This window comes from Lactuca saligna, chromosome 3 (genome assembly GCF_052625555.1).
Source record: "Lactuca saligna cultivar CGN05327 chromosome 3, ASM5262555v1, whole genome shotgun sequence".
Taxonomy (NCBI): domain Eukaryota; kingdom Viridiplantae; phylum Streptophyta; class Magnoliopsida; order Asterales; family Asteraceae; genus Lactuca; species Lactuca saligna.
The window spans coordinates 62459585-62485994 of record NC_136419.1 but is presented as its reverse complement, the minus strand read 5'-3'; the positions used below and the strand labels follow the sequence as shown (position 1 = coordinate 62485994).

Here is a 26410-nt window from a genome sequence, read left to right as displayed (position 1 = left end):
TACGTGTCGGGCTTCGGGAAAAGCATCGAACACAGGACAAGTGGATTCCATTTGTTAATATTATCCACTGATACAAACCTAGTATTCATCGAATTCAAGTTTGATGCCTAGAAGGCTAGAAAGTATAGTTAAACATACTTATTTGATACTGAAAAGCCAAAAAGGAAGACGGTTTTGTGACAGAAATTAGTTTCCTTTTCTTTAATTTTGTTTCCTTTTTACTCTCGTAGTGAACTTCCCACCTATGCCCCTCTCACATCTCATCTCTTTCTCTCTTTTAATATCGATCATATTCTACCTTTTTATTAATTTCAGCATCTTCTTCTCTACCCCCCATATCTTTTCAACAGGAGGAAGACAAAACATCGGTACCATGTATCTGTCCTAGCTAGCGTAGTACAAGGAGTGCACCTAAGCTAGCTCAAAGCGTCTGGTTAGTGTTCTCAATTAACTTTCTTCTGGTTCTCTTACTTTCTATTTTCCTCGCTTATGTTCGTTCTCTTACTTTTACGACCTGCATCTTTAGAACTGCTGATCATTTTGCCAACGAAACATGAACTTGTACCGAATTAATAAGGATCTTATACTCTTTGTGAAGGATAACATACCAAATTAGGTCCATCCCTAGTGAGATTAGATCATTCCTGCTAGCTTTGTATGTAACAGTTTTGACTTGACAACTTACAATTCTAAATCAAAGAAACTGAATATGAAATAGAGAACAGGTCATGAAGATATATTCATGGTTTAAATTGGCTATAGATTACTGTGGTTTATCCTTATATATATCCTATTGATGTGTGGATTCAGTTTACATGATCAAATTTGGTATAGTGACGATTTGGGTCTACGGGTAATTTGCATTGGGCCATGGGTTCAATGGCGTTAAAACGGGCGGATAGCTAGAAAAAGATACAAGGAAACAGCAGAATGAAATCACTATGGTTATATCTGCTTCCCCCAGTTGACCTCGTTTAGGATAGGAAAATAAGTTTCAAATTGGCCTAACCATATTAATTAGAATGGGTACTGAAACTACATGTCATATTCAAACAAGCCTTTAACTAGTTTTTTGCTAGTGAGGCCATTAATCTCGGAAGCTAAAAGTTCACTCGTATACGATTGTGTCATTCGGGACCTTGGTGCATTTTTCTTTAAACGCTTAATGGATGCTACTCATATGATCTTAGTGGTAGTAAAGGAAAAGTAGGGCTGCATTATCGATTTTGCTATATGGAATATATTTATTAATTGTTTAATAAAGGCATGGTATCAAATGACTTTAACCAAGATCTATTATCGCAAGATTGATTATTAAAACATATCTTTCAATAATTTAGGTAATAACCGCATTATTTTATTGATGGTTTTTTTTTTTTTTTTACATACATGGTGGTCACCACAACAGTATATTTATTTGAAACTATGTGTAAGATTTATTTATTACATAGGTTAATTTAAAGAAATTAAATATGAATATGTAAATATTTAAAAACTTTAGATTTATAAGAATAAAAAAAATAAAGAATTATTAAAATTGATTTTATTTTTATCATTTAAATTTAAATAAATAAACAAAATAAACTAATGTGTTTTAATTTGAGAACTTTCAAATAATATGGTAAGTTCGTTTATTTATTGTAATTATTACATTAAAGTATTACGTAAAATTTATTAAAATATAAAAACTCATAAAATGATACGTGAAAAAGAAATTAAATTCAAAATAACATTCAGCAAATTAAATAAAAGTATGATATATGATAAAAATAAATAAATAAATAAAAATATCTATTAGAGTAAAATTGAAGTTGAGCAATTATTTTTAAAGTGCTTCAATTCCAAATTTCTTATTATAACAAATAAACCATCTTAATGGTAATACTAATATAATAATTGATACAAATACGTTAATATTAAATATACATTTGTACACAATAACGGAAATTTAAATGCAAAAAATATTTTCTTTCGGTCATAATGCAAAATGCTTAAATTTTATTTTTAATAATTTTGTAGAAAAAACAAAAGAAATATACAGTAGAATAACATAACATGAGACTCATAATTAAAATAATAATAACTCTGAAAAATTCTGTGTTTCCTATGCAAACGATAAGCACGCAATTAAAATATATGAATAGATATAAAGAAGACAAATTAATTTTTATTCTTCACTCGATTAGGATTAGTATAACGTCTATTTTAATGATTTTTATTTTCGATCTTCGTGTGAAGTTTACAATTATATTGATTTTTATATATAGTGCGGCATAAATATAAATGAAATCTAGTTTCACAATATGGGGAAAAACATACTATCATTTCTGGTTTTGTATTTCTATTACCAATGAACCACATCTTTGATGTATGCCACCATTTGCTTCCAACACATCAATCTCAACAGCTCAACAATCTTCCATTTGGTGGTTGTGTAATCAATAAACCGACTGTCCACCATAATGTGTAGGTCTTGTCAAACCATATGTAATCTCCTATTATATGTAGCCCACCGCCTTCTCATTATTATCTACAAGGTCACCCAAAGCTAGCATAACTTCAATTTCTTTGTTGTTACAATCTTAGTAAACATATGTTAGATTCATTGTACCAAGGTATTTCCTTCACTGACAATGTACCATCACTAATCAAGCTTTAATGAAGTTTTATGTAGATTTGTTTTGTATTCCCGTGAGAAAGTAGATTATTTGTGAGATACATACATTATGATTGTCAATGGCCTAGTGCATAACATCATATATAAAGCTGCATACTACTAGTGTGTAAGACTTCTAGCCATCTCTTACTCACCTTTAAACAAGATTTGCGATGATTGTATCTGTGAGAACTTATGCAGACTTACTTAAGGTGCATTTCTATCTATAGCTCTTTTATACAAATGTCTTAACACTTTCTCAATGTAGCTCTATTTGGTAAATTTTAAATTCATACATCTCTCTCTCTCTCTCTCTCTCTCTCTCTCTCTCTCTCTCTCTCTCTCTCTCTCTCTTAGTCATGCCATCTATTTAGTGTTCCCATATCTTTCATCTCTAAATGTTTTGAAATTCCTCTTCACTATGCTGGTTTCCTGCTTATTTAATACACCCAACAACACATCGTCAACTTAACGAATGAGTATAATATATGAGGAATCAAACCTTTTCTACTAGAAACAATGATCCATATCATAACTTAAGTATATATTTCTTTTCTCTATATGTAGTTTTCATAGTTCACATCGCATTGTCTTACTGTTTTCTGAAATCTATATAGACTTTTCTTAAATTTGCACACCAAGTTTTCATTACCAAACAAATGAAACCAGTTGTGGTAGAATCTATATATCTTCATTAATGTTTCCATCTAAGAAAGGTGTCTTAATATAAAGTTGTTCCAAATGTAAGTTTCCTATAACCCTAATACCCATCACTAATTTAATTATGGAAATGTTTATAACTAGAGGCAATAAATTCTTATAATCAAACACTCTTTAATGTTGGAACCTTTTAACCACCAATATGACCTTTTATATCTTCATGTCATCATGTTTATATTTATCTTGAAAATCCACTCATTTTGTAGTGCTTTCTTTCTTATATCAATTGAACTCAAATGATTCTTAGCATTATTTTTGTATATGAGATCCTTCATTCTTTAAGTCTATTTCTAGTCAATAGAAAAGAGGTTGTTGATGATGAACATCTAGCTTGAGGTCTTTGATCTTTAATGGATCTTCTAATATTTTGGATTTCTACTTCTTCTTTAGCTTCAAATTATAAACTCACACTTTCCTCTACGCTCCCATTAATATAGAACTCCCAACCTCCTTTAAGCACCCACTGCTCCTTAAGCCCTAAGTTATCTATGAAGGACTAATATATCTTATAATGTTATTCTCTATCCAAGATTGTAATGTTATTCACATTACAATCTTGAGTCCAAGGTTATCTATGAAGGACTAATATATCTTGTAATGTTATACTCTATTTGTAACATCAAAAATTTCAAACCAATTTAAACTTTTTAAACATACCAAGTTCATTAAAACATTACAATTTTGTTTTCAAAATATTGATTATCAGAGTTTTCCCTGAAACATAAACATAATAGAAGGAGCTGTACGATCATGCATTCGCCTTGTCGCGATCCTTTGATGTACCTGAAACAATAAGCTGAAACTGTAAGCCCGAAAGCTTAGTGAGTTACCCCTAAAATACCGATATACATACAGTCCACATAGCAATATCAACATTAGCATATCATATCAATAAAACAAAACAACATATACTAGGTCTACAACTTTACAAGTTGGATTACCCCTGGGCTCTCAGTACAAGTCTGGAATGCCTAACTGGCCCTCAGCTCGTATATGGGATGCCATCAAGCCCTCAGTACGAGTCTGGAATGCCTACTGGGCCCTCAGCTCATATCTGGAATGCTCCCGAGTCCTTACGTATGAGTCTGGAATGCCTATCGGGCCCTCAACTCATATCTGGAATACTCATGAATACTCAATATGAGTCTGGAATGTCTACCGGCCCTCAGCTCATATCTGGAATACTCTAGGGTTTCTTGGCTACCGCATGGAGCAATACAACCTCATCCCAACCCACATAACATATAACATAACTACTGAGCATGCAATAATCATATAACATCACAGGTAGTCCTACAAGTCTACCTAACTGACATAACCACTAGCATGCAACACTAAGACCATCTCCAACCCATTTCCATTTTTTCCCCCAAAAATGGAGTAAAAAATGGGGTAAATAGTGTTTCATCTCCAACCCTACTCCATTTTTTAACCCATTTTTACCCCCAAAAAGTATATTCCATCATTTTAATTTATATAAATTATCAAATACACCCCTTCTACTAATTTGATTTTAACAAATATATAGTATATATTTTTTTCATGTCAATAATATTAAATAAATTATATTATATTTATAATACGTAATTATAAGCTTTTGTAAAATACGTAATTATGTTTTAAAAATTACAATTTGTATTTAAATTTTAATATGAATTTGATAAACAAAAAGAAAATTTTATATTTATAATTAATTAATATAATTTAATATATAACACAATATTTTAAGTATTAAATATTACATTTAAATAATAATTAGTAGGTAAAAAAACCAGAAATATATAAAAATATAAAACGAGGGACTAAAAACGACAACTCAAAGTTCATCCCCATTTTGGGGGAAATGAATAGTATAACACCATATTTGGTGTTATACTATTCATTTTCCCCAAAATGGGGGAAGAAATAGAGTAGGGTTGGAGAGGAATGGGAGAATAAATGGAGGAAATTATAGAGAATGGGAGTGGGATGGAGATGCTCTAACTCATACTCAACATTTAACACTACTAGGATAACATATTCAAAGGGGCCCTTAGTATAGTGAGGATAACTCACCTCGTAGATGTATGCTCATGTAAATAACCAAAGCGATCACTTGTTAAAGACTCCACCACCTATTACCATAATATGACATGCTCGTAAGTCTCTGTCCTCACATAATAGCTAACCTTAATCAAGGTCAAAGTCCTTAGTCAAGGTCAACAATCCATGTTGATCTCAACTCGCCGAGTCCATTGAAGCACATCCAACTCGCCAAGTCATCGGGGTAACTCGTCGAGCTCCTTCGAATCTCGATCAAACCTTAAGGCCACCCGTCGAGTTCCCTCCTTGTAACTCGATGGATATACATGCGAACGTGTCCTGGTTAAAACTCATCCGACTCGCCGATTTGTTCTTCAATTCGTCGAGTCTTATGGCAATCTTCATCGTACTCACTGAGTCGTTCGTCCAACTCATCGAGTCTAATGCACATCTTCATGTGACTCGCCGAGTCCCTTCAGTCATTTTATCATGCAGACAACTTTTAAGCCAAGGCAAGGCCCCAAATTGTAGATCCAACTTCCTTAGGCCTGCTTATCATATAAAGTTGCAAACTTTACGTGCATGCAAGGTCCCAATGACTCAAAATGCCCAAACTATGCTTGAAATGGGGTTTTACACTTAGGGAGGGGCTCAAACTTACCAAATCTAAGAACTTTATGGTCCTTGATTCCATAGAGAGTTCAAATCTGAAGGTAAAACTTCAGATCTTGGCTTATACTCCAAGAAATGAATTTATAACCCAACGAAGAACCCTAATCTCCAACCAAGGAGGTAGAGAACAAAATAGAAATGAGGATAACAGCTTGATACCTTCCCAAGAGATGACAACTGGAGTAGATCCGGATTTTCTCCAAGCTCCTTGCTTGAAACCACTTGCTTCCCAAGCTCTTTTCACCAAAATCCTCTTCCAAGTCTTCAAACACACAATGAGCACACACACACGTATTAGGATTTGTTAAGAGACTGCAAAGAGGCTGAAAGAGGTTTGTGTTCCCTTAAATAGGGTGCACAACCCCGTGATTTAGGGTTTCAGCTACCAGCTCCTACTCGTTGAGTCCCAATATGGACTCGTCAAGTAGGTTACTTAACTCGCGATCCTTCCCGCTACTACTCGACGAGTAGATCAACCAACAGATCGAGTAGGGCTTAACCCAATAACTCATATTTAGACAATACCTGAGAATCGGGGCGTTACACTATTCCAGGATTATGTATATAAAAGTCATTCTCATTGAATATTACATTTACGCTTCTAATGAACCTTCTACTTTCATTATTAACCTTATCCAAATTCTAGCTAACAAGTAGGCATTCCCCGACCTATTCCTCAAACTTGCATATATTTTAACATCCTTGATCTTGATATGACAGACATACGTAAATACTCTAAAGTATGTAATATTCATATCTTTTAGTTGACATTTCTCTTTTGAAATTTTGAAATCTAATGTAATTGAGTGTATAGATAAACCTCTCTTCAGGTTTAGTCTACAAATGTAACATGGTAGCATGATAACTGTTTGTTGAAACATATGTAGGATCATACATACCCGTTTGAACCAACAGTAGCATAAGAAAAGGGTATATGGGATTTCAGTTGGTCATATACACTCTATTTTGCATCTTCTAAAATACAAAAGCAAAAATTATATCCTTCAAACGTGTGTATCTTAACTAGGCTAGTAAGTACGAGGTAAAATATGAGTTAATTTGGTAAAATAGTAAGTATGCTTTTAGTGAGAATATATAATGCTACATTTCAACCTAGATGCCATGGAAGAAAAGCATGTTCCTCAATAGATCTAACATTTAGGGGAGTTTAGTCGATAAATATTGAATCAGATGATGTGGCATTTCTGATAGAAAAGGTGATAGAAAAGGCTGATGGATAAGCTTCTCTATATAAGTTCATGTAGAAGACTCAACTTCTCTATATAAGTTCATGGATAGTTCTCCATATCAAAGTTTATCTTACATTGATATATCTATCTATCTTAGTGTGAACATTGAGGTTGTATTTTATGCCTTAGTGACAGTACTATACATTTTGAGAGTCTGTGATAGCACTACTATATATATAGTATTGTAGTCGTAAGTGTTAGAGAGAGTTATTACATTTCTATATTTAAACCTTGAGATTACTTTCCAAACTAATTATGATTAAACATAATTATTTACACCTTATGTTGATTTCATTATCGGTTTATTCATGCTTAATTTTTCTTAATTCCTCAATTTCATCTACATAGGATCGTATGTGATCAACTTTAAAGGAAAGAGAAAGCCTCGATTTCAATTGTGTCTCCATTTGACCATTATGATTTTGACTTGTAAGACCAATTTCTATGAAACATGTCTCCTAGCATGCTTTAACATCCAATCGCTAATAATCGTTCCTAGAATTCATACTTTTCATCTTTTCTACTTAGTATAGAGAAAAGACAAAGCAACTTTTCCTAACGCATTAAAATAGCAATTGACCACATTTTCATTTGTATCTTGTTGTCTTCATTTCTTTTCAAATTAGCGCTTTTCGATCAAATCCATATGCACAAAACCCACATTTGACCATTCATCAATTACTTTTTAATTATTCCGGATGAATGTATTTTGACAATCCTCATAGTATAAGTAACACTTGCACTATCATATTACAAACCATATATTCATATTAAGAATAATTTGATTCACTTGTATATGTTAATCAAGTCTTCTTTAATGTAACATTCACATTAAATGTGCTTTGAGTAAAAAATTAGGGGAAAAAATTGTTCCAATTAACTTTGACTTTCATCATGAATTAATAATCCCAAATAAGGCATCCCATCAAATTAATCTTCAATAATCAACAACTCTTTTTAGGAATTTATTTGAGATTGAAATTTGGATAAAATTCCTTGTAAAGTCATTTCCCATCAGAAAAATATGATTTGAATATAAAAGATCCAATATCATATCCTTGAGAAAAATGTAATCTTCTTCTCTCCTTGGTAGGCACACGAAAATTATCAAACACATATTGTACCATCCATGAGACGTTTTCTAATCTCTCTAATATCGAAATTCTTCATCGTGACGAATTGGAGAAACATTTTTCCTTTCACATTTTTGGCTTTAAAATTAGACATCATAGCAACAATAGAAGACTTTTTCTTAGGCACGTTAATTTTCTTGGTTTTACTCTTCCTCTTCTTCTTTTTTGACTTTTTCAAGCATGAATTTTTGAAACCAAGAGCTCATCATCTTTCTTCACAACTTCGACATTATATTTTTTTATCATATCATTTGGAGTTTGATACATTTGAACATCTTAAATTGTGGGTATTCTATAAGGCATCATTCTTTCAAATGAATTACAAGAACATGAAGAATATTCAGTTTGTATTCCAATAGAACAAAACACTTTCACAACATCAGGAATTTTTCTTTGAAATTCTTCATTTGGCACATCAGATTTGACATGTAAATCTTTTCAACCACAAGAATTTTCCAAAACACCTAACTCCCCCTCAACATGATCATTTGGAATTATCTCCTTTTCTGGAACATCAAGAACATCATGAACACTATAAACGTCTTCAAGAACACCTTTATGAACTGCACGATAATTTGAATAATATTCAAGTGTATTTCTTCCATATTTACATTCAGCAAGAGGAATTCCTTTTAGGAATTCACCATCTTTCTTATTCGTTCGTCTCTTTTGATACGTTCTAATTAATCGATCAAGCCAAACTTTGTTGTTATTCAAATAAATTAGATGACTAAATAGTTCTCCATCCTCATTCTTTTCTCTAGAAGATATGTATATATTATCACTTCTCAATCCAACAATCAAGAAATAAAGGAAATTTTCAGAAGTGTAGGTATAAGGGTAATCTCCATTCTGTACCAACCATTTCTCATTAATTTCTTCTTTTATTTTAGATCAAATACCAAAAACATCATTGAATCTTGGATATTTCAAGAGAGAGAAAATAGATATGAATATCATGATGGGTTTTCAGCATAACAAACAATCCCTATGTGTACATGCAACCCCAATTTGTAGGATCTAGGTTTTCTCTAATTGAACATACAAGTATTGAACACAAGATAATAAACCTTAGGAGCTACCTACTATTTTCGAAATTCATATTAAGAGATAGTAGGCATACCTTTAATTGTTATGTATTAATAAAAATGAAGATCCAAGAGCTCTTGAATCATGAAAGACCTTTGGTAGCAAGTGCCACAAGTGTCATGCCTCTAATGTTTCACAAACAAACCTATCAACCAAGGCAAACTATATATATATATATATATATATATAGAGAGAGAGAGAGAGAGAGAGAGGAAGCCTAAATTTCTTCCAAGGCACTTAGTAGGAAGGTTAGGACAAAATTCAACCCTAATGAGGATTTATATAGGTGTTAGGCAGGTATCTCGAAGATAACATTAATCCCTTAACTTCCTCCATAAAGCATCCAAGGCACCCTTAGAGCCTAAGGAAACCCTAGAGACACTCTAGATTTTGTTCCCCCCTTTTTAAGGAAGTTCTAGAATTGCCCAATGCACAACTATTGAACATTGTCACCTTAGTCCCTACACTTTTAATTAATTCATTTAACTCCAAAATTAATTCCAAATTAATTTCTAATTACATATTAATTAAACAATATGATTTCTATTTAATATATTATTTCCATAATACATTAATAAATCAGTGATTTTGATTTCTAATTATTTTATAACCAAGTAATAAATTGATAAATCATTCTTCTCTCTCTAATTGTCATCCTATTCAATTGTCAGGTTTAAATGCAAACCAAAAGTATTGTGCTACTATCAATTCAAGTTTATAGCAATTATATATTTGAGCTTAGACACCTAATCCAACAATCTTCCCGTTGGAGAAGTCTAATAAATATAACTACCAATATAACTATAAATTCGATTAACAAATTACAACTACCAAAAGACGTTGTCAAACTCTGATCCAATCAGTGACATGCTCTTAGATAAGTGATCAAATATTCCTCCGTTCTACAAGATATAGCATCAGACATGGATTATAATCAATCTCTCTGTCTAAGATTTGTTTCCCGATTTCTGATTTATAACAACTGATATCAGAATACTAATTGAACACATCAATTGAGTCTAGGCTTGGATAAGCGCTTTAGATATCATCATCAAATCATTGAGGGGCCCACTGATATCAGTTTTCCCATTAGGGCAAAAGAAACGGATAAAGTTCGACTTATATGCTTGCACTATTCACTCATCAAATCACATATAAAAATATGTTTTATAACATCAAGTTACATATGTGTCTATGTATTATCAATACACAACTGACTCGTAAAAAACACTCATATATCTCTATTTCAAGAATATAAGATATTATCGTCTTAAAGTTATTTGTGATAAAATCCATGAAGTAATTCTCTAAGCGTGTCTTTATCTAATACTTAAATCCCCATTTCAAAAGTACTATGAATAATGCAGCAAATCATTGTTATATCTAACCCCTTAGACAATCTACAATCTAATTCATGACAGTCTTAATTCACTACTTACATCCAAAAGTATGATTGACTATGGATGTTTGAATAATCCAATTATTCGGGAAGTAAAACATGCGAAGTGAAACACAATAATAACCTAATTAACTATGGTCTCAAAACTATTGAATATAAATAAAACACTTATTATTTATTAACTTTAATAATTAGACTTTATTAATTGTATAATGTTTCAATTAATCAACTAAACGCTTGAATTAAACATCAGTCATGTCATGTTATAAAAATGCATGTTATATATGTCTATGGTCCTTCCTTGGTGAACAAATCAATTAAACATAATTCCAATGATGCTTATATCACAATTCCAAATCCTTATTACAAGTGTAAGAATTCCAAATTCTTGTCACCACTAAATGTGTTAGAGTCTTACCTTGCATGCAATATCCTTTTTGTGATGGCGTGGAGTCAAAGTCACCGAGACTTAGCCAATGATGTCACAAAATGCTCCATTGAAACTTTTTCACTAAAACAATTTCATGGTGATGAAGTATCAAATTCAAGGTAACTCCTTGAATACCTTCCCTGCATTAAGGTTTCTAACTCACATGTAGATTTCAATAACTAACTCCTATTATGGAAATATTTCCATATTCTCATATGACCATCAATTCTAAACAACAATCACTTCCACCCAGAATTATGTCAATATGGTCCGTCCAAATAATATACTTCCAACTATCCATAATTCATGTCATATTTGTCTTTAACAAATTCTTTTCGTGTAAATTCATGCCTGACACGAATACATGACACGCAGACACTGATTACCAGGTCTACTTCATATTGTTATTGATAGTTGTTGAACAACTTTAGTCGCATCTTGTTCTAGTCCCTTTTCCATCTCGATGCCCTTGGCATTTGGAAAAATCAGAACAAGCGAATATTATAACATATATAATCAATCCTATATACGAAGCATATATGAATTGATTCATAATGTCCTTTACAAAGACTTGATATATGTTCAGTCTCTTACTATAATATTTCCATATATCGAAGTTCCTATGTTGAAACATTTCAACACGATATTCATGTATGTCTAAGACTAAGTTTTATTAAATCCTCTAATCTAAACTTTTAGATTTGAAATGAAGTATGAGTTCCCTCTCCCTTAATCTTATCATAGTGAAACAATTCCAAACTTTACAACTTGAAATTTTGAAAACCTTTGTTTCCTACGAATAGTATTGCCAACTTGCAACACTTAGCATAACAATTACGCTTTTACTAACATAACAATTATGCTCCCACTAGCTTTGAAATGTACCCATAAATCAATTGGACTTCCAGAAATCAATACTTTTGACTTTATTACTGAAGTGCAGATTTCTAATACATAATGTTTTGATAAGTCTTCAACTAGACTTCTCAAGCTCATACACCTTCATTAGACAGAATATGTGTGTGTTTAAACCATTTCAGAACTTATAGTTATAAGTCGTGAACGTTCAAACTATTTCTTGACATTTCTCACAATTCAAAATATGAAAAAGGATGTTGTAATCATATTGCGAATTTGAGAATGCAATTATCACAACCACTAATGATAATGATATTTATCAAATCTTTAAAATCTACTAGCTAGAGTGTTTGCTTGTAAGATTTTTCATGAATTAGAGAAAAACCTTTTGACACCTAGATTTTATGGTGTATGCATTCCTATCCATGTGAATTTATCAATTCCAACCTACACTCATAAGATAAGGTTGAGGACAAAACCAAAATCAATTATATGGTTTTTCCTTTCATGGACTGAACATGCTTGTTCTTGATTTCTTGCTCTCTGATAGCACTAGGGCCTACCAGTGCTTGCATGTTGTTAAGCAGCTCACCCTTATTGACTAACATACTATCACTGACCAATGTGTTCTGCCTTTGGCAGTCAAATCAGAACCATAGAACTCATAAGCATTGCCAACACAGCAGGAAGGTGCACATTAAAAAGAATGTGTTAACTGAACATGATAGGTTATCAACCTCATGTCGTGTGCTAGTGATAACTAAAAGGTAATGTTTGAATTACTCCTGAAACTCTTGAAGACCAATAAGACTTCCACTAACTTATTGACATATATGTTTCTCTCTCAAGTAACATTACTTGACGATCAAAACAAATATTTAAAAGTTAGTGTGGATTCTTTTCAAGAAAACACTTCATTGAATTGGTCTTAGTTCATCCTTAGTTTTTAAATCCAAAAACATCACAACTACCAATAGAAAATGTGTGAGAGTATTAAAAAAAATTTAGTCCACATTTTATGAGGAGTTATAAACCTTATTAGTACGAAACAATCTTCAAGATACGATTTATAGTTACTAGAGTATCACTATAAAACTTGATTGGAAATGAAGTATGACTCATCTATTGACTAAACTATTTCATCAATATCTGATTCCTCTTATTAGTTATTAGAGTATCACTAAGATGTTCTTCAAGGATCAATTTGTGACATGGTTCCATAATCATTAAGATGATCATAAAACATGATACTAAAGTACTTTCCTTTCCTTTCAGATTGGATAAACCTTTATCTTTCTACCTAACAGATTCTTCTTATTCGTTCTATTACACTTTGAAAAGTTTTCAAAGTGCTAGAATTATGCTTAATCTTACAAACATAACCATATTTACTGAACCATCAGTAAACCATGACGAATATAATTATCGTCCTTTGTGGTGGATCTAAATAGTTCACATTAATGTGTGCTAGATCCTTTATCCGGTCACTTGATTCACATAAACATGTGATCAACGAGTTAGTCATGATCTTCCAACGATCAAGGTACTCATACATCACACAATTCGAATTGTATGACTCCAAGTTTCTATCCAATTGAAACTTGGGTGATGAGAATTACTTTTAACTTGCTCACTCATGACATTACCACAAATGATATAATTTAGAATCAAATCCATATTTAACATTGGTATAAATGTAACCACCAATTTTCATAAATACCATTGCAAGGAAACATAAAGTAAACAAAAATTCACTTTATTGATAATGATTGGAAAAAAATTTTCCTCACAATACAGCTATATGAAAACTATGTTTCTAGATATTTCCTAAATAATCTATCATAACTCCTAAGCAGCAACTTAAATATCTGATCATCGAACTATACAACCGAGATCCATCTCTCACGATTAGATTCCGCTTGCTCTTCTTAAGCTTCATTCTTTCTCTTAGATTCTACAAAACATCAAAATGTGACTATCACAGCATGTATTAAGAATCTATGAATAGGAACTAAATAAAATAATGGAGTTATATAGTGGATGTACCTGAAGTAGAGTCACACAACTTGACTTTACTATCTCCAAGATCTTTCAAGTAGTCTGTGCAGATTCGCATCCAATGCCCCTTTATTTAGCAATAGAAACACATGGACCTTTTGGGATTAGCACATGGAACTATCTCAGAATTAGCGTTACTTTTTACCATATGGCCAAACGGTTTGACCTGATCCGGACCCTTTCCATTGGGAAGAGAAACCTTTTCTTGACTACCAATATTGCTATTGTTACTGTCCATGGAAATTTAGGAGACAGATCCATCAAAAACATATTTTCTTGACTTGTGCTATTAAGCATTTCTGCATCAGCAGCAATCAACATATATGTTAGATCAATTAGGGTCACATCATGGTCCCTCATATAGTAATCTTTAATGAACTGACTATACGATTCATGAAGCAAAAATAGAACCAAGTCAATGGCCAACTCCCTTGGAAAAACGACACCCAACATCCTCAATCTGTCAATGTGCGATTTCATTTTCAGAACATGTGCACGTATAGACTTTCCATCAAGATGTTTACATGCCAATGGGGCTTGAGTAGTTTCATAATTTTCATCTTGAAAAAGACTTGACTTGGGGAGAGTCACTAGTGGAGGTGGAGGAACAGTTGGAGAAACATAATTTCCAGTTCCACCTTTGCTTGAAAAAGGGAACATTCTTTCACTTTGATCAACATATGAAAGATCATCTTCAGATAGAGAAGGAAAAACATTTCTGGAAGAACGAGGAAGACCATTATTGTCTAAACTTGACATCTATAAAGGGAGAATATATAATTCAAGTTAGTTGATTTTAATCATTAATTATTAACCTAAAATTTTAAATTAAGGCTAGGATCCATATTTTCGATTCGAATTCTGAAGAGGGATGTGGTAATCAAATTCGAATCTCTTTTAGGTATGTAAAGCATTTACCAATGTCAATCTTATGAAAATCCCTGATCTTTTGACATTCATTGAACTATTCAATGGCATGTTTAATCTCGATTATGCTCTCACTATTTGATTGGGATGTCGAGGATCACAAACGAGATATGAATAACCATGTAAATTAGCTTGGTACTCTCGATATCATTTATCATATGAAATTAACGTGCCATTTATCCACACACGCTCCATTAATTCAATGATAATTTACTAGACACCCATTACTAACAATATTAGTCCTTTATCAGTGTGTCAGTTAGCCACACACGCTCCATTAACGACCAATAAGGTGCAGTGTGCAATCTTATGGGTTAACATCAAATTCACATTTTTCCTAAAGTAACTAAGAATGGGATTTTAGAAAATGGTTTTGTCACTTTATCATTATACTTCTAATGATGATTAATTGTCTTATCGAACCCGTTTGGCTAACGCAAGGTTGTAGAACTCGTTACTCGGTACCTGTTCGGCCAACTACTGAGTAGCAAGTACTCGGGAGTACTCGGGGAATACTCGAATTCGGTAATTCATGTAGAAATATTTTTAGGAAAGTTATATATGTCAAAATCATAAGTTAAAATCATAAGTTGATTGAAATATATAAAGAAATTAGATACAAGTGAATACACAATAAACTGAAAAACATATAATAGTCACACTACGTAAATAATTTAGGAAAATTTAAGAGATATATGTAGTAATAATCACATATGTGAGTTTTAAATAATAAATTATTAAGTATATTATATATATTAATCACCGAGTTGACCGGGTTTTACAACATTGCTCAGTTCAATAAGGGGCCGATCGGGGAGTACTCGGGATTCTATAACTCATCTCGGTAAGGGGCCGAGTAGCGAGTACTCGGAGGAGTAATCGACCAACTCGACGAGTTTTACAACACTGGGCTAACGGTCCTCCACCATATAAGAGAGAGGTGGGTAAGAATAGATACCCAGTGGTGGTCATTTTATAGGCCACTTCATTAAACTCCCCTTATAGTATAGCTTAGTGAATGAGGCATACTAGAGGTTCGACCGACTTTTCTTATACATATAATATATATTAAACTGTTAGTTATAGAGTATAAGGTGAATTTTAAACATTTTAAAATTTCAAGGGTTTAATCTTTTACTAAATTAAACTTTTAATTTAATTAAATTTAAACCAATTATGAAATTATTAATTATCATTTAATTATTCAATTAATTAAATTAATAATAAGACCATAAGGATGTATTTTAACTTTTCTAAACACTAAGGTTTTTAATCTTTTAAATTTTCGAAATTAACAACAATTTTAATTAAATTTAAAACAAATTTGATTTAATAATTATCTATTAATTAAAACTTTTAAATAATTTATTACATCATCTAAAGATTATCAAATTAAATTAATCAAATTAGTTTAACCTAATCATTATCCCTTAGATCTCGGAAATATGGGAGTGATCTTACAAAATCCTCCAATTATATTAATACACAAGAAATGGGTAATTACAAAAAAAAAAAAAAAAAAAAAAAAAAAAAAAAAAACCACACCAAATCTCTAGCTTCCATAATATGGAAAATATCAGGTAGGAAGGCAAGCATTTCAATCTTTTCCTTATATTCAAATATCCCTAGGATTAGGAAACCCTAGAATTCAAAATTTTGGAGGCCAAAGGAAAAGGTTAAAACCCTTATGCAAATTCTGGAAATTATGGTTAGGAAACCCTAAATAATGAAAACCGTAATTCTAATGGGTTTAATTTCCTTAAACCCCAACTGTCAACTTCAACCAATTGCATCATATTCAACAAAAAAAACAATCCTAGGCTCTGATACCACCGATGTGTTTTGAGAATAACAAACAATACTATATGTGCATGCAACCCTAATTTATAGGATCTAGGTTTTCTCTAATTTAACATACAAATATTGAACAAAAAAGAATAAACCCTAGGAGCTACCTACTATTTTTGAAATTCATATTAAGAGATAGTAGACATATCTTTAATTGTTATGTAGTAATAACAATGTAGATCCAAGACTTCTTGAAGCTTGAAAGACCTTTGGTAGCAAGCACCACAAGTGTCGTGCCTCTAATGTTTCATAAACAAACATATCAACCAAGGAAAACTACATATACATACATACATATATATATATATAAAGAGAGAGAGAGAGAGAGAGAGGAGAAGCTTAAATTTCTTCCAAGGCACTTAGAAGGAAGGCTTGGCCAAAATTCAACCCTAATGAGGGTTTATATAGGTGTTAGGAAGGTATTGGATAAGGCAGGTATCTCCAAGATAACCTTAATCTCTTAACTTCCTCCATAAAACATCCAATGCACCCTTAGAGCCCAAGGAAACCCTAGAGACACTCTAGATTTCATTCCCCACTCTTTAGGGAAGTTATAGAATTGCTCAATGCTAAACTATTGAACATTGTTACCTTTAGTCACTGCAGTTTTAATTAATTCCTTTAACCCCAAAATTAATTCCAAATTAATTTTTGATTAAATATTAATTAAACAATATGATTTCTAATTAATATATTATTTCCATAATACCTTAATAAATCATTCATTTTGATTTCTAATTAATTTATTAATCAAGTAGTAATTTAATAGAAGATTCTTCTCTCTCTAATAGCCATCTAATTCAATTGTCCGGTTTGAAGGCAACCCAAAAGAACTGTATTAGTATCAATTCAAGTTTATACCAATTATAGTTATGGTATTAGACACCTAATCCAACATATAATTCTAGGGAGATAAAGTAGATCTAAAACGAATTTTAAGAGATCTAGAACAAATCTATGAACAAAATATGAATCACTTCAAAAAAAAAATGTTTCTAAAACACGAATCAATAACAGATCTGAATGAATTTTTGAATAAGAAAAATGAATCAAAGAATAGAATTTGTTTTATTGAACAAGAATTCCTTCCAAAGAACTAAAAGACTGATGTAAGATTCAAGAGTTCAAATTGTTTTTTCGGATAGTTGTTCTTGAAATAGGAGCTTAAACCTCCAAGATTAAGCTCGGATACCACATGTGGGATCACATGGAAATGCCATTAGAGAATTAATAATAATCAAACATAAATCAAAAAATAATGAAATCAAAAAGTAGTATATAATTATGTAAAAACTTTATTTCTAACACTTAAGACTACAAGATTATATATAGTAGTGCTATCACAGAATCCAAAATATATAGTGTGAATAAGGCATAAAGTAAAACCTCAATGTTCACACTAATGTAGATAGATATATCGAAGTAAGATAAACTTTGATATAGAGAGAAGTATCCATGACCTTATATAGAGAAGTTTGGTCTTCTACATGAACTTCTATAGAGAAGCTTCTCTATCAACCTTCTCTATCACTTTCTCTATCAAAAATACCACATTATCTGACTCAATACTTCTTGACTCAACACTAATGTTCAAAATAAGTGGTGTATGTGTATACGTACTTATATATCCGATATAAGATCCAATAAAATTATTGGATTTGTAGTTAGAAAAAGGTTTATACATAAACTATTAACGCAAATTGAGTTACTTTGGCAAAAATGCGCATATACACAGTTAGAATTGTCAGTAGCGTTGGAAGCCAGATAATATGGTTGGTAGGTGGTTTCAGTTGTCCCCAAGTAGTCCCAAACTTATTTATTTCTTCTACTTTTCTTCAATGTAAGCATGTTTTTCTACTAAACCCAAGTGATATTCCTATTGGACACCACACATGCGTGTTGCCTCCTAACATATAATTGTGTACGACCCTTTTACCATCATCTTTCGTTATGTATTAGATCAAAATCGTATCATACTATCATACCATACTTATAAGGGAAGCATTTTACCTTTCATCACATCAGTTTGAAACTCCCAACTTTTTCATATTTCCATATAATATATTTTCTAACTTAAATATGTTATTAGTTATAAATATTAGCATAAATTGAAGACATCTTGAATTATCAATAACTTTAATTTAGTGTTAAATGCATAACCCAAATTAATATATCAAACAAACTTAAAAGTATAATGTAAAATTTAAAACCTAAAGTAAAATATCAAATAAATTAAAAAAAAAAAAAAAAAAACCTCAATATTTATTTTTTACAAGAGTTAAATAGAAAATATTGAATACAATAACTGTAAAATAACACAAATCTAAAAGTAAAATTAACTAAAAGATCTTCGAAAACTATTTTTTATAATAATTAAGTTTCAGTTAAGTTTTTTTTTTAAATTGATTTATAATAATAATAGTTAAAATAACATAAAATTATAAATTAAATTATACTACATCACAAACAATCATTGGTAATTTAAATAATCATCATTATGAAATTAGAACGTCATCAAATTTTCTTTAAAGTTAATAAATCATAACATTAGTTAATTAAAATAGATGAGAAATATAACTAATTTTATACACACCTAAACCGTGAGTAGATACCATTAAATGATTTAATTTTACTAAGTGTTATATTATCTATTGTTCAAATGAATTATAATGTCACATTAACTAAGTGTATAGTATAATAATAATTATTCTTTAGTTAATAAAAATAATATAAATATTTTCAATGATATATGATTACTAAAATGTTAGTTATATAATTTTATTCCGTACAACGCGCGGATATTCATCTAGTTACATATAAAAATATGCACTCTACACCACCCAACTTATATTGAATCGTAATAATAAAAAACCCTATTTTCTCTCCTTTTCATTATAATTACACAAAATTCTCAATGTTACTATAATATTTAACAACTTGTCCCATTTCAGTGCAACCTTTAAACCAAAATATATGATAATTTGAGTATTCATGATAGTATTTCACATGTTACAAATATTCAAGACTCATTTAAATACTTGTAGATAAAATACATATGTAAATATTTGTACTAGCTAATCTAAAAATTAAAAATTTACATGATTAAATACTCGTGTTTGCTAATTCAATTATGTTTATCTTAATTCGAAGTCCTCACACTTTTAAAATTCGGATATACTTCATAATCATATATGTAATTCCTATACATCATGTACATACAATACGCTTTTTCAAAGGAAGTATAAGAAGATAAACTTTAGGCTTAGCAATTGTACAACTGAATTTATACTTAGGAATATAAAAAATGTGCTCCATTCCATAAGTGTGAGTTGTAGTCATATATATTCATCCTCTAATACTAATTGTAGATTTTTTTCATAAGTATTTTGTTAGACCATTAGTCAAATGACCTGCCAAATTTGTATGTGTTCTAACAAACTCAAAATAGATCAATGCATTCATGAATAATTATCCAACCATAATATGTTTAACACCCAATGGTCTACACTTGACATTACAAACATTGTTGTATTCATTACCCCAAATGGTTTTACTATCACAGTGGATAAAAATAGTTGCAACTTGATTTAACTACTGTTAAATCTCTTAAACTAAATTTCAAGACATGTTCCCTTTACTAGTAAAAGCTAACGCAACAAACTTAAACTCTATTATTAGTTTTGCAATGTATATATCTTTATTGGATGTCTAAGAAACGAACATCCCCTGAGGAATAATAACCAACCACTCATAGAAAAATGATATCTGATGTTAGATATCAAACTTGCATCTTAATATTATTTCTAGTGCTTGTCATGGAATAAACCAAGCAACCAATCTTATTAGATTATTCTAAGTTTGAAATAGAATTCACAATATTATGCATCATTTTCACACTTGAATCAATAAGAGTGCTTATGAGAGAACAATCATCATAATTAAACGTATTATGATTTTTCTTATTATAATGGGATTATGTATTAACAATACTTTTATTTACCCATTTTATCCTAATCCTATTAATTACACCAGTCTCCCAAATCTCCTTCATAGTAGTTTAGATGAAAATAACCTACTAGTTTCATCTACTTGATTTTTCTTAGTACCAAAATTCAACATGTCATTTGTATATAGGAGAATGCTTACTTATACATTAGTTGCATAAGATCTAATATGCACACAAACTTCTGATATTGCACTAAAACAAAATCACTTGATAGAATAACATCATCAATGTTTGATGCCATTATTTAGGAGCTTATTTCGAACTACAAAACTATGTTTATAATTTATACAACTTATACTCGTTATCGGTTATATAAAGCGTTTTAGTTCTTCAATGTAGAATTCCTTATCAACATACCAATGCAAAAATGATCTTTTAACATTCGTGGTATAAACATCCATGAGGAACCTTTAAAGATTTAGGCACAAAATAATAAGTTGGTTTTAATGAGTATATTGAATGTTAGATTGCATATGAGTGTTCCAAATAAGTGAAGTGTGATTAAATATAATCAACTATCCGAAATCCTTATAGGTTAAATGAAAACTCTGGAATCTATACTGAAAAAAAGGTTTTCGGGTAACTGTTTATGCATTCTAAACTTCATGGAAAAATTGTCTAACTAGCCAACATAGCTCCATGTTGCCTGTACAACTAGGCTATCGAGACAAAATAGTACCAAATATGTTTGACCCTGCACAATGACCAATTAAAAATAGTTAAGTTATGTTGTTTGGTTTGTGTAATAGAGGCCCTTTGGGCTTTGACCCCCACATCACATCGTGTTTGGGATCGAACTCACTTTATATAAAAGTACGCACTACATATTGCCTAACTTGTATTAATTAGATTTTAAATCTGTATTTGGCATTCTTGTTAATTCTAATTACAAAAACGAACCAGGAATACAAAAATCACCATCGAACCATTTCATTTTTAACCATTGCTTAGGTATTCAATTGAAAAACACTAAATTAAAAAGTTCAACGAAATATAATAAAGAAAAAGGTCGTGGTTCACACGAATATATATATATATATATATATATATATATATATATATATATATATATATATATATATATATATATATATATATATATAAAAGTAAATAAATATTTTTTATCACAATTGAAATTTAGAGAACCAATAACAATAAAGTGACTTAGAGTGCCATCAAACTCAATCTAAGTAGTGTTGACATTTTCTTTGCAATAACCAGGTGTACTTAGCTTTCATATATATATATATATATATATATATATATATATATATATATATATATATATATATATATATATATATATATATATATATATATATATATATATATATATATATATATATATATATATATATATATATATATATATATATATATATATATATAGAGAGAGAGAGAGAGAGAGAGAGAGAGAGAGAGAAATCAAACCTAACTTTCATAATTTGTTGCACAAACATACTATTACCCCTGGTTTTTTATTTATATTATCCACCAACCAGATACATTTTGTTATTGATTTGATTTACATGTGTAAACCAAAACAACACAACTATCGAATTAAAATTGAAAGTGATATTCATTCCTAAATGGGAAGTACTTATTTCAAATCAATTATTTAGTAGAAGTCGGGACAAGAAGTTTAAGGGGCGGTACTAGCAGAAACATGGCCCCCACCCAATCGACATCAATAGAGAGTGACCTTGAGGAGGGGTATGTGTTTTGGTAACCTTGGATTGATGCCAATTACTAATTTTACTTTATTGTAAAAAAACTCTATAAACATGCATTTCAGAAAGTATATACACATAAGGTTTTGTCTTTATCAAGTTCTCACAATGAGCCTTCATTTGATAACAAACATACACGTAACACTCACGTTTTCTCAACACTTTCTTAAACCATGTAATTTTTTTCAAGAGGCTAAATTTTCATCCAAACCAATGAATTGAAGAAGTCTTGTGGACTTATATCGCGACACTGCATATCTGAATCATGCCAAGTAGCATAGGAGTAGGAAACAATTTGTGTCGTGCACTAAGTACTTGCATATATTTCAATACGTTTCACGTCGGAGTCTTGTTAGGCTACAGTTCAACTGTTTACATAATATGATTTTTTTTTCTTCAAGATACTTATGAAATACATTGCCAAAAATCTACAATAACTTTTGATCAAAATTTGAGTAACATATTGTGAACGCCTAAATACCCGGCCTTGTCAAGTAGTTGAATCTGTTTTTTTATTTGCATTTTTTAGTATTACATGGACGTAATATTCTTTCATCGAATTTTATCTTAATTACTTGGTACGTATTTTTATAATTATGTAATTTTTTTCTTATCCTTTTTCTTGTATCTGTTCTAAATATTCTAATAAAAAGTAATGTTCGAAATAATATTAGACGTGATTTAACAACAATATCAAATCTTAATATTTTAGGACTCATATCATTTGTAACACGGAACTTAAATCGATATATATATATATATATATATATATATATATATATATATATATATATATATATATATATATATATATGTGTGTGTGACTTTAAGCTGTACTTTTTTTTAAACATATAAACTTTGAATTCATAACACAGCGTTAAAAGCATGACCAAAAGAGATAACGCACGTTACCAAAGTTTGGGAGGCAATGTAACAGCATCTCAATATTTTGGAAGCTATCTAATTGTCGCGAAAATTTTAAAATAATATAAACTCTCTCTCTCTCTCTCTCTCTCTCTCTCTCTCTATATATATATATATATATATATATATATATATATATATATATATATATAGAGAGAGAGAGAGAGAGAGAGAGAAGTTAAGTAGATTTTTTTAACATTTGGACCAAAATGGCAGTGAAAGAACTCTCTCTCTCTCTCATATATGCCACCATGGTGGGGTGTGGTGCAACCTGGTTATACGACTCCCAATATCCATTCATATTATTACAAGAAAACCTATACTAACTAAACAATTAACAATGTGCGCTCATTCTGTAGGTAAAAGAAATTGACTAGAATTGTCAACTACACGTTGAGGTCAATCTCCAATATGAAGTTTCCCAAAAGCATAGACCTGGAAATTGAGGTCCAAGATGACGATGATTCAGGTAACAACAGCCAGCTTGATTCCAACATATCTATTCAAACAACCATGACACGTCCTGTCCAAAAACTGGAAACATCCCACACTTATGATCCTATTTCCCTTGAATTGAGTCTAAACTTCAAGTCGAACATGTATAAATTTGAATCAAATAATTCAATGGGAGGTTCAATATCGACTACAAGTAAAAGCACAAACCACACAGAAACTCATGCAACCCCAGGATCTCTACCAAGAGTTTTTCCTTGCAATTATTGTAAGAGAAAATTCTTCAGCTCACAAGCTCTTGGGGGACACCAGAATGCGCATAAAAGTGAGAGGATGCTTGCAAAGCGTGCTGTGAGAATGGGTATATTCTCTGAAAAGTATGCAAGCAAGGTTGCGACATTTCCTCCCCATGGAGCTTCATTAAGATCTCTCGAAATCAAAGCTCATTCGTCACAACACCAAACATTTGTGCCACCATTTACGAGAATGCCACCAGAAATTAACAGCATATCTCCAAGATACATAAATGGAATTATAGAATTTCCTATATATGTGGACGATGACGGATATGATCATATGTTGTGGCCGGGAAGCTTCCGTCAAGTGGATGCAACAGTCAGTGTTGTTGATTTACTGCCGAAAACAGTCAGTGTTGTTGATGCAACAGTCACTCCTGATCTTACTTTGAGACTCTAATTTTTTTTTTTTTTGGTACTAATATTAACTATCTTTTCTAATTTCATTTTCTATGGATTCTTGTTGGTACAGTTATTTGTTGTTAAGCATGTGATGATTAAACCAACCAAGAAAGTCGGCATTAATTTAACATTTCTTCTCTTTTTCCGTCGGACCCGATTTGCCTACTTTTGTGGGTTTATGAGTTTTTGAACAAAATAGAGTTATTAGAAAAAATATTTACTAATTTTATATATTTTAAAAAATATTTACCAAACTAGTATTTCATTTTATGTTTCTTTACTTTTCAATTTTCTTAATGCTTTTTTATTTTAAAAATAATCTATTTTTCTTTTATTACTTTTTCGTTATTTCAATTTCTTTTTTTTAAATAATTTCTTTTATCAGTTTTACTTCTTTTTTTTTTTTTTACCTTTTTTTATTGTTTTTTTAATAACAGTTTTTATGAGTACATACGAAACATCTAGTTTAGTCATACAAATCATCTAATTTGAAAATATAATCATGCTATTTACAAGGCAATCATATCCGATTTTCATTCATAGTATTTTTCATTCAAATGTTATTCTTTTAGCAACATTAAACAAATATAAACAATCTTTCTATTTTGATACTACACACTAAAGTTTTGTTATTTTTTTTTGGTCCTAAAATTAATCATGTTTGAAGTAAAATAATTTTTAAGAGAATGATAATTAATCATCGTTTTTACTTGTATGTATAATGTTGGAGTTTTTGGACTTTAGAATACTTGTAAAAAAATCTGTTTAGAAGAGAATGACAGTTAGAAAATTGTTTGAATAAGAAAAATGGATATTTAAAATAAATAACTAATCTAAAATAAATTAAAAAAACAACTTTTATTAAAAACAATAAAAAGGTTAAAAAAACAAAATGAAGTAAAAATCATAAAAAAAATTGTTATTTAAAAAAGTAGCAAAGTTGAAATAAAGAAAAAGTTCAAAAAAAAAAAAAAAAAAGAAACCGGATGCTTTTTAAAATAAAAAACATTATATATATATATATATATATATATATATATATATATATATATATATATATATATATATATATATATATATATATATAATGTTTTTTTTAAATAATTACCGTTTTAAATATTTCAATTTTTAGTTTTACAAAAATAAATTATATTTTATATATCCCTAATAATTATTATTGTTTGGCAATTTAATTGCAACGTTGATTAATTATTTATAATTTTTTATTTATAATAATATTTATTATATATATATATATATATATATATATATATATATATATATATATATATATATATATATATATATATATATATATATATATGTGTCAAATGTCAAACCATGGGGGAGGGGGATAAACAAAGGATAGAGTGGTTGATTATATATATATATATATATATATATATATATATATATATATATATATATATATATATATATATATATATATATATATATATTTGTGTGTTTGTTTGTATGTATGTCAAAATATCAAATCCAGAGGGAGGGGGGATAAACAAAGAATAGAAGGTGGTGG

At 30.2% G+C, this 26410-nt stretch overlaps 1 protein-coding gene across 1 annotated transcript; it reads left to right on the top strand.

Annotated features, from left to right (window-relative positions):
• The first annotated feature begins 223 nt into the window (after window positions 1-223).
• LOC145033714 (zinc finger protein 4-like) lies at window positions 224-24968 on the top strand. Its single transcript, XM_078982270.1, has 2 exons — window positions 224-433; window positions 24082-24968. The coding sequence occupies exon 2, from the start codon at window positions 24134-24136 to the stop codon at window positions 24869-24871; it is 738 nt and encodes a 245-aa protein (XP_078838396.1). The 5' UTR covers window positions 224-433; window positions 24082-24133; the 3' UTR covers window positions 24872-24968.
• The last annotated feature ends 1442 nt before the right edge of the window (window positions 24969-26410 follow it).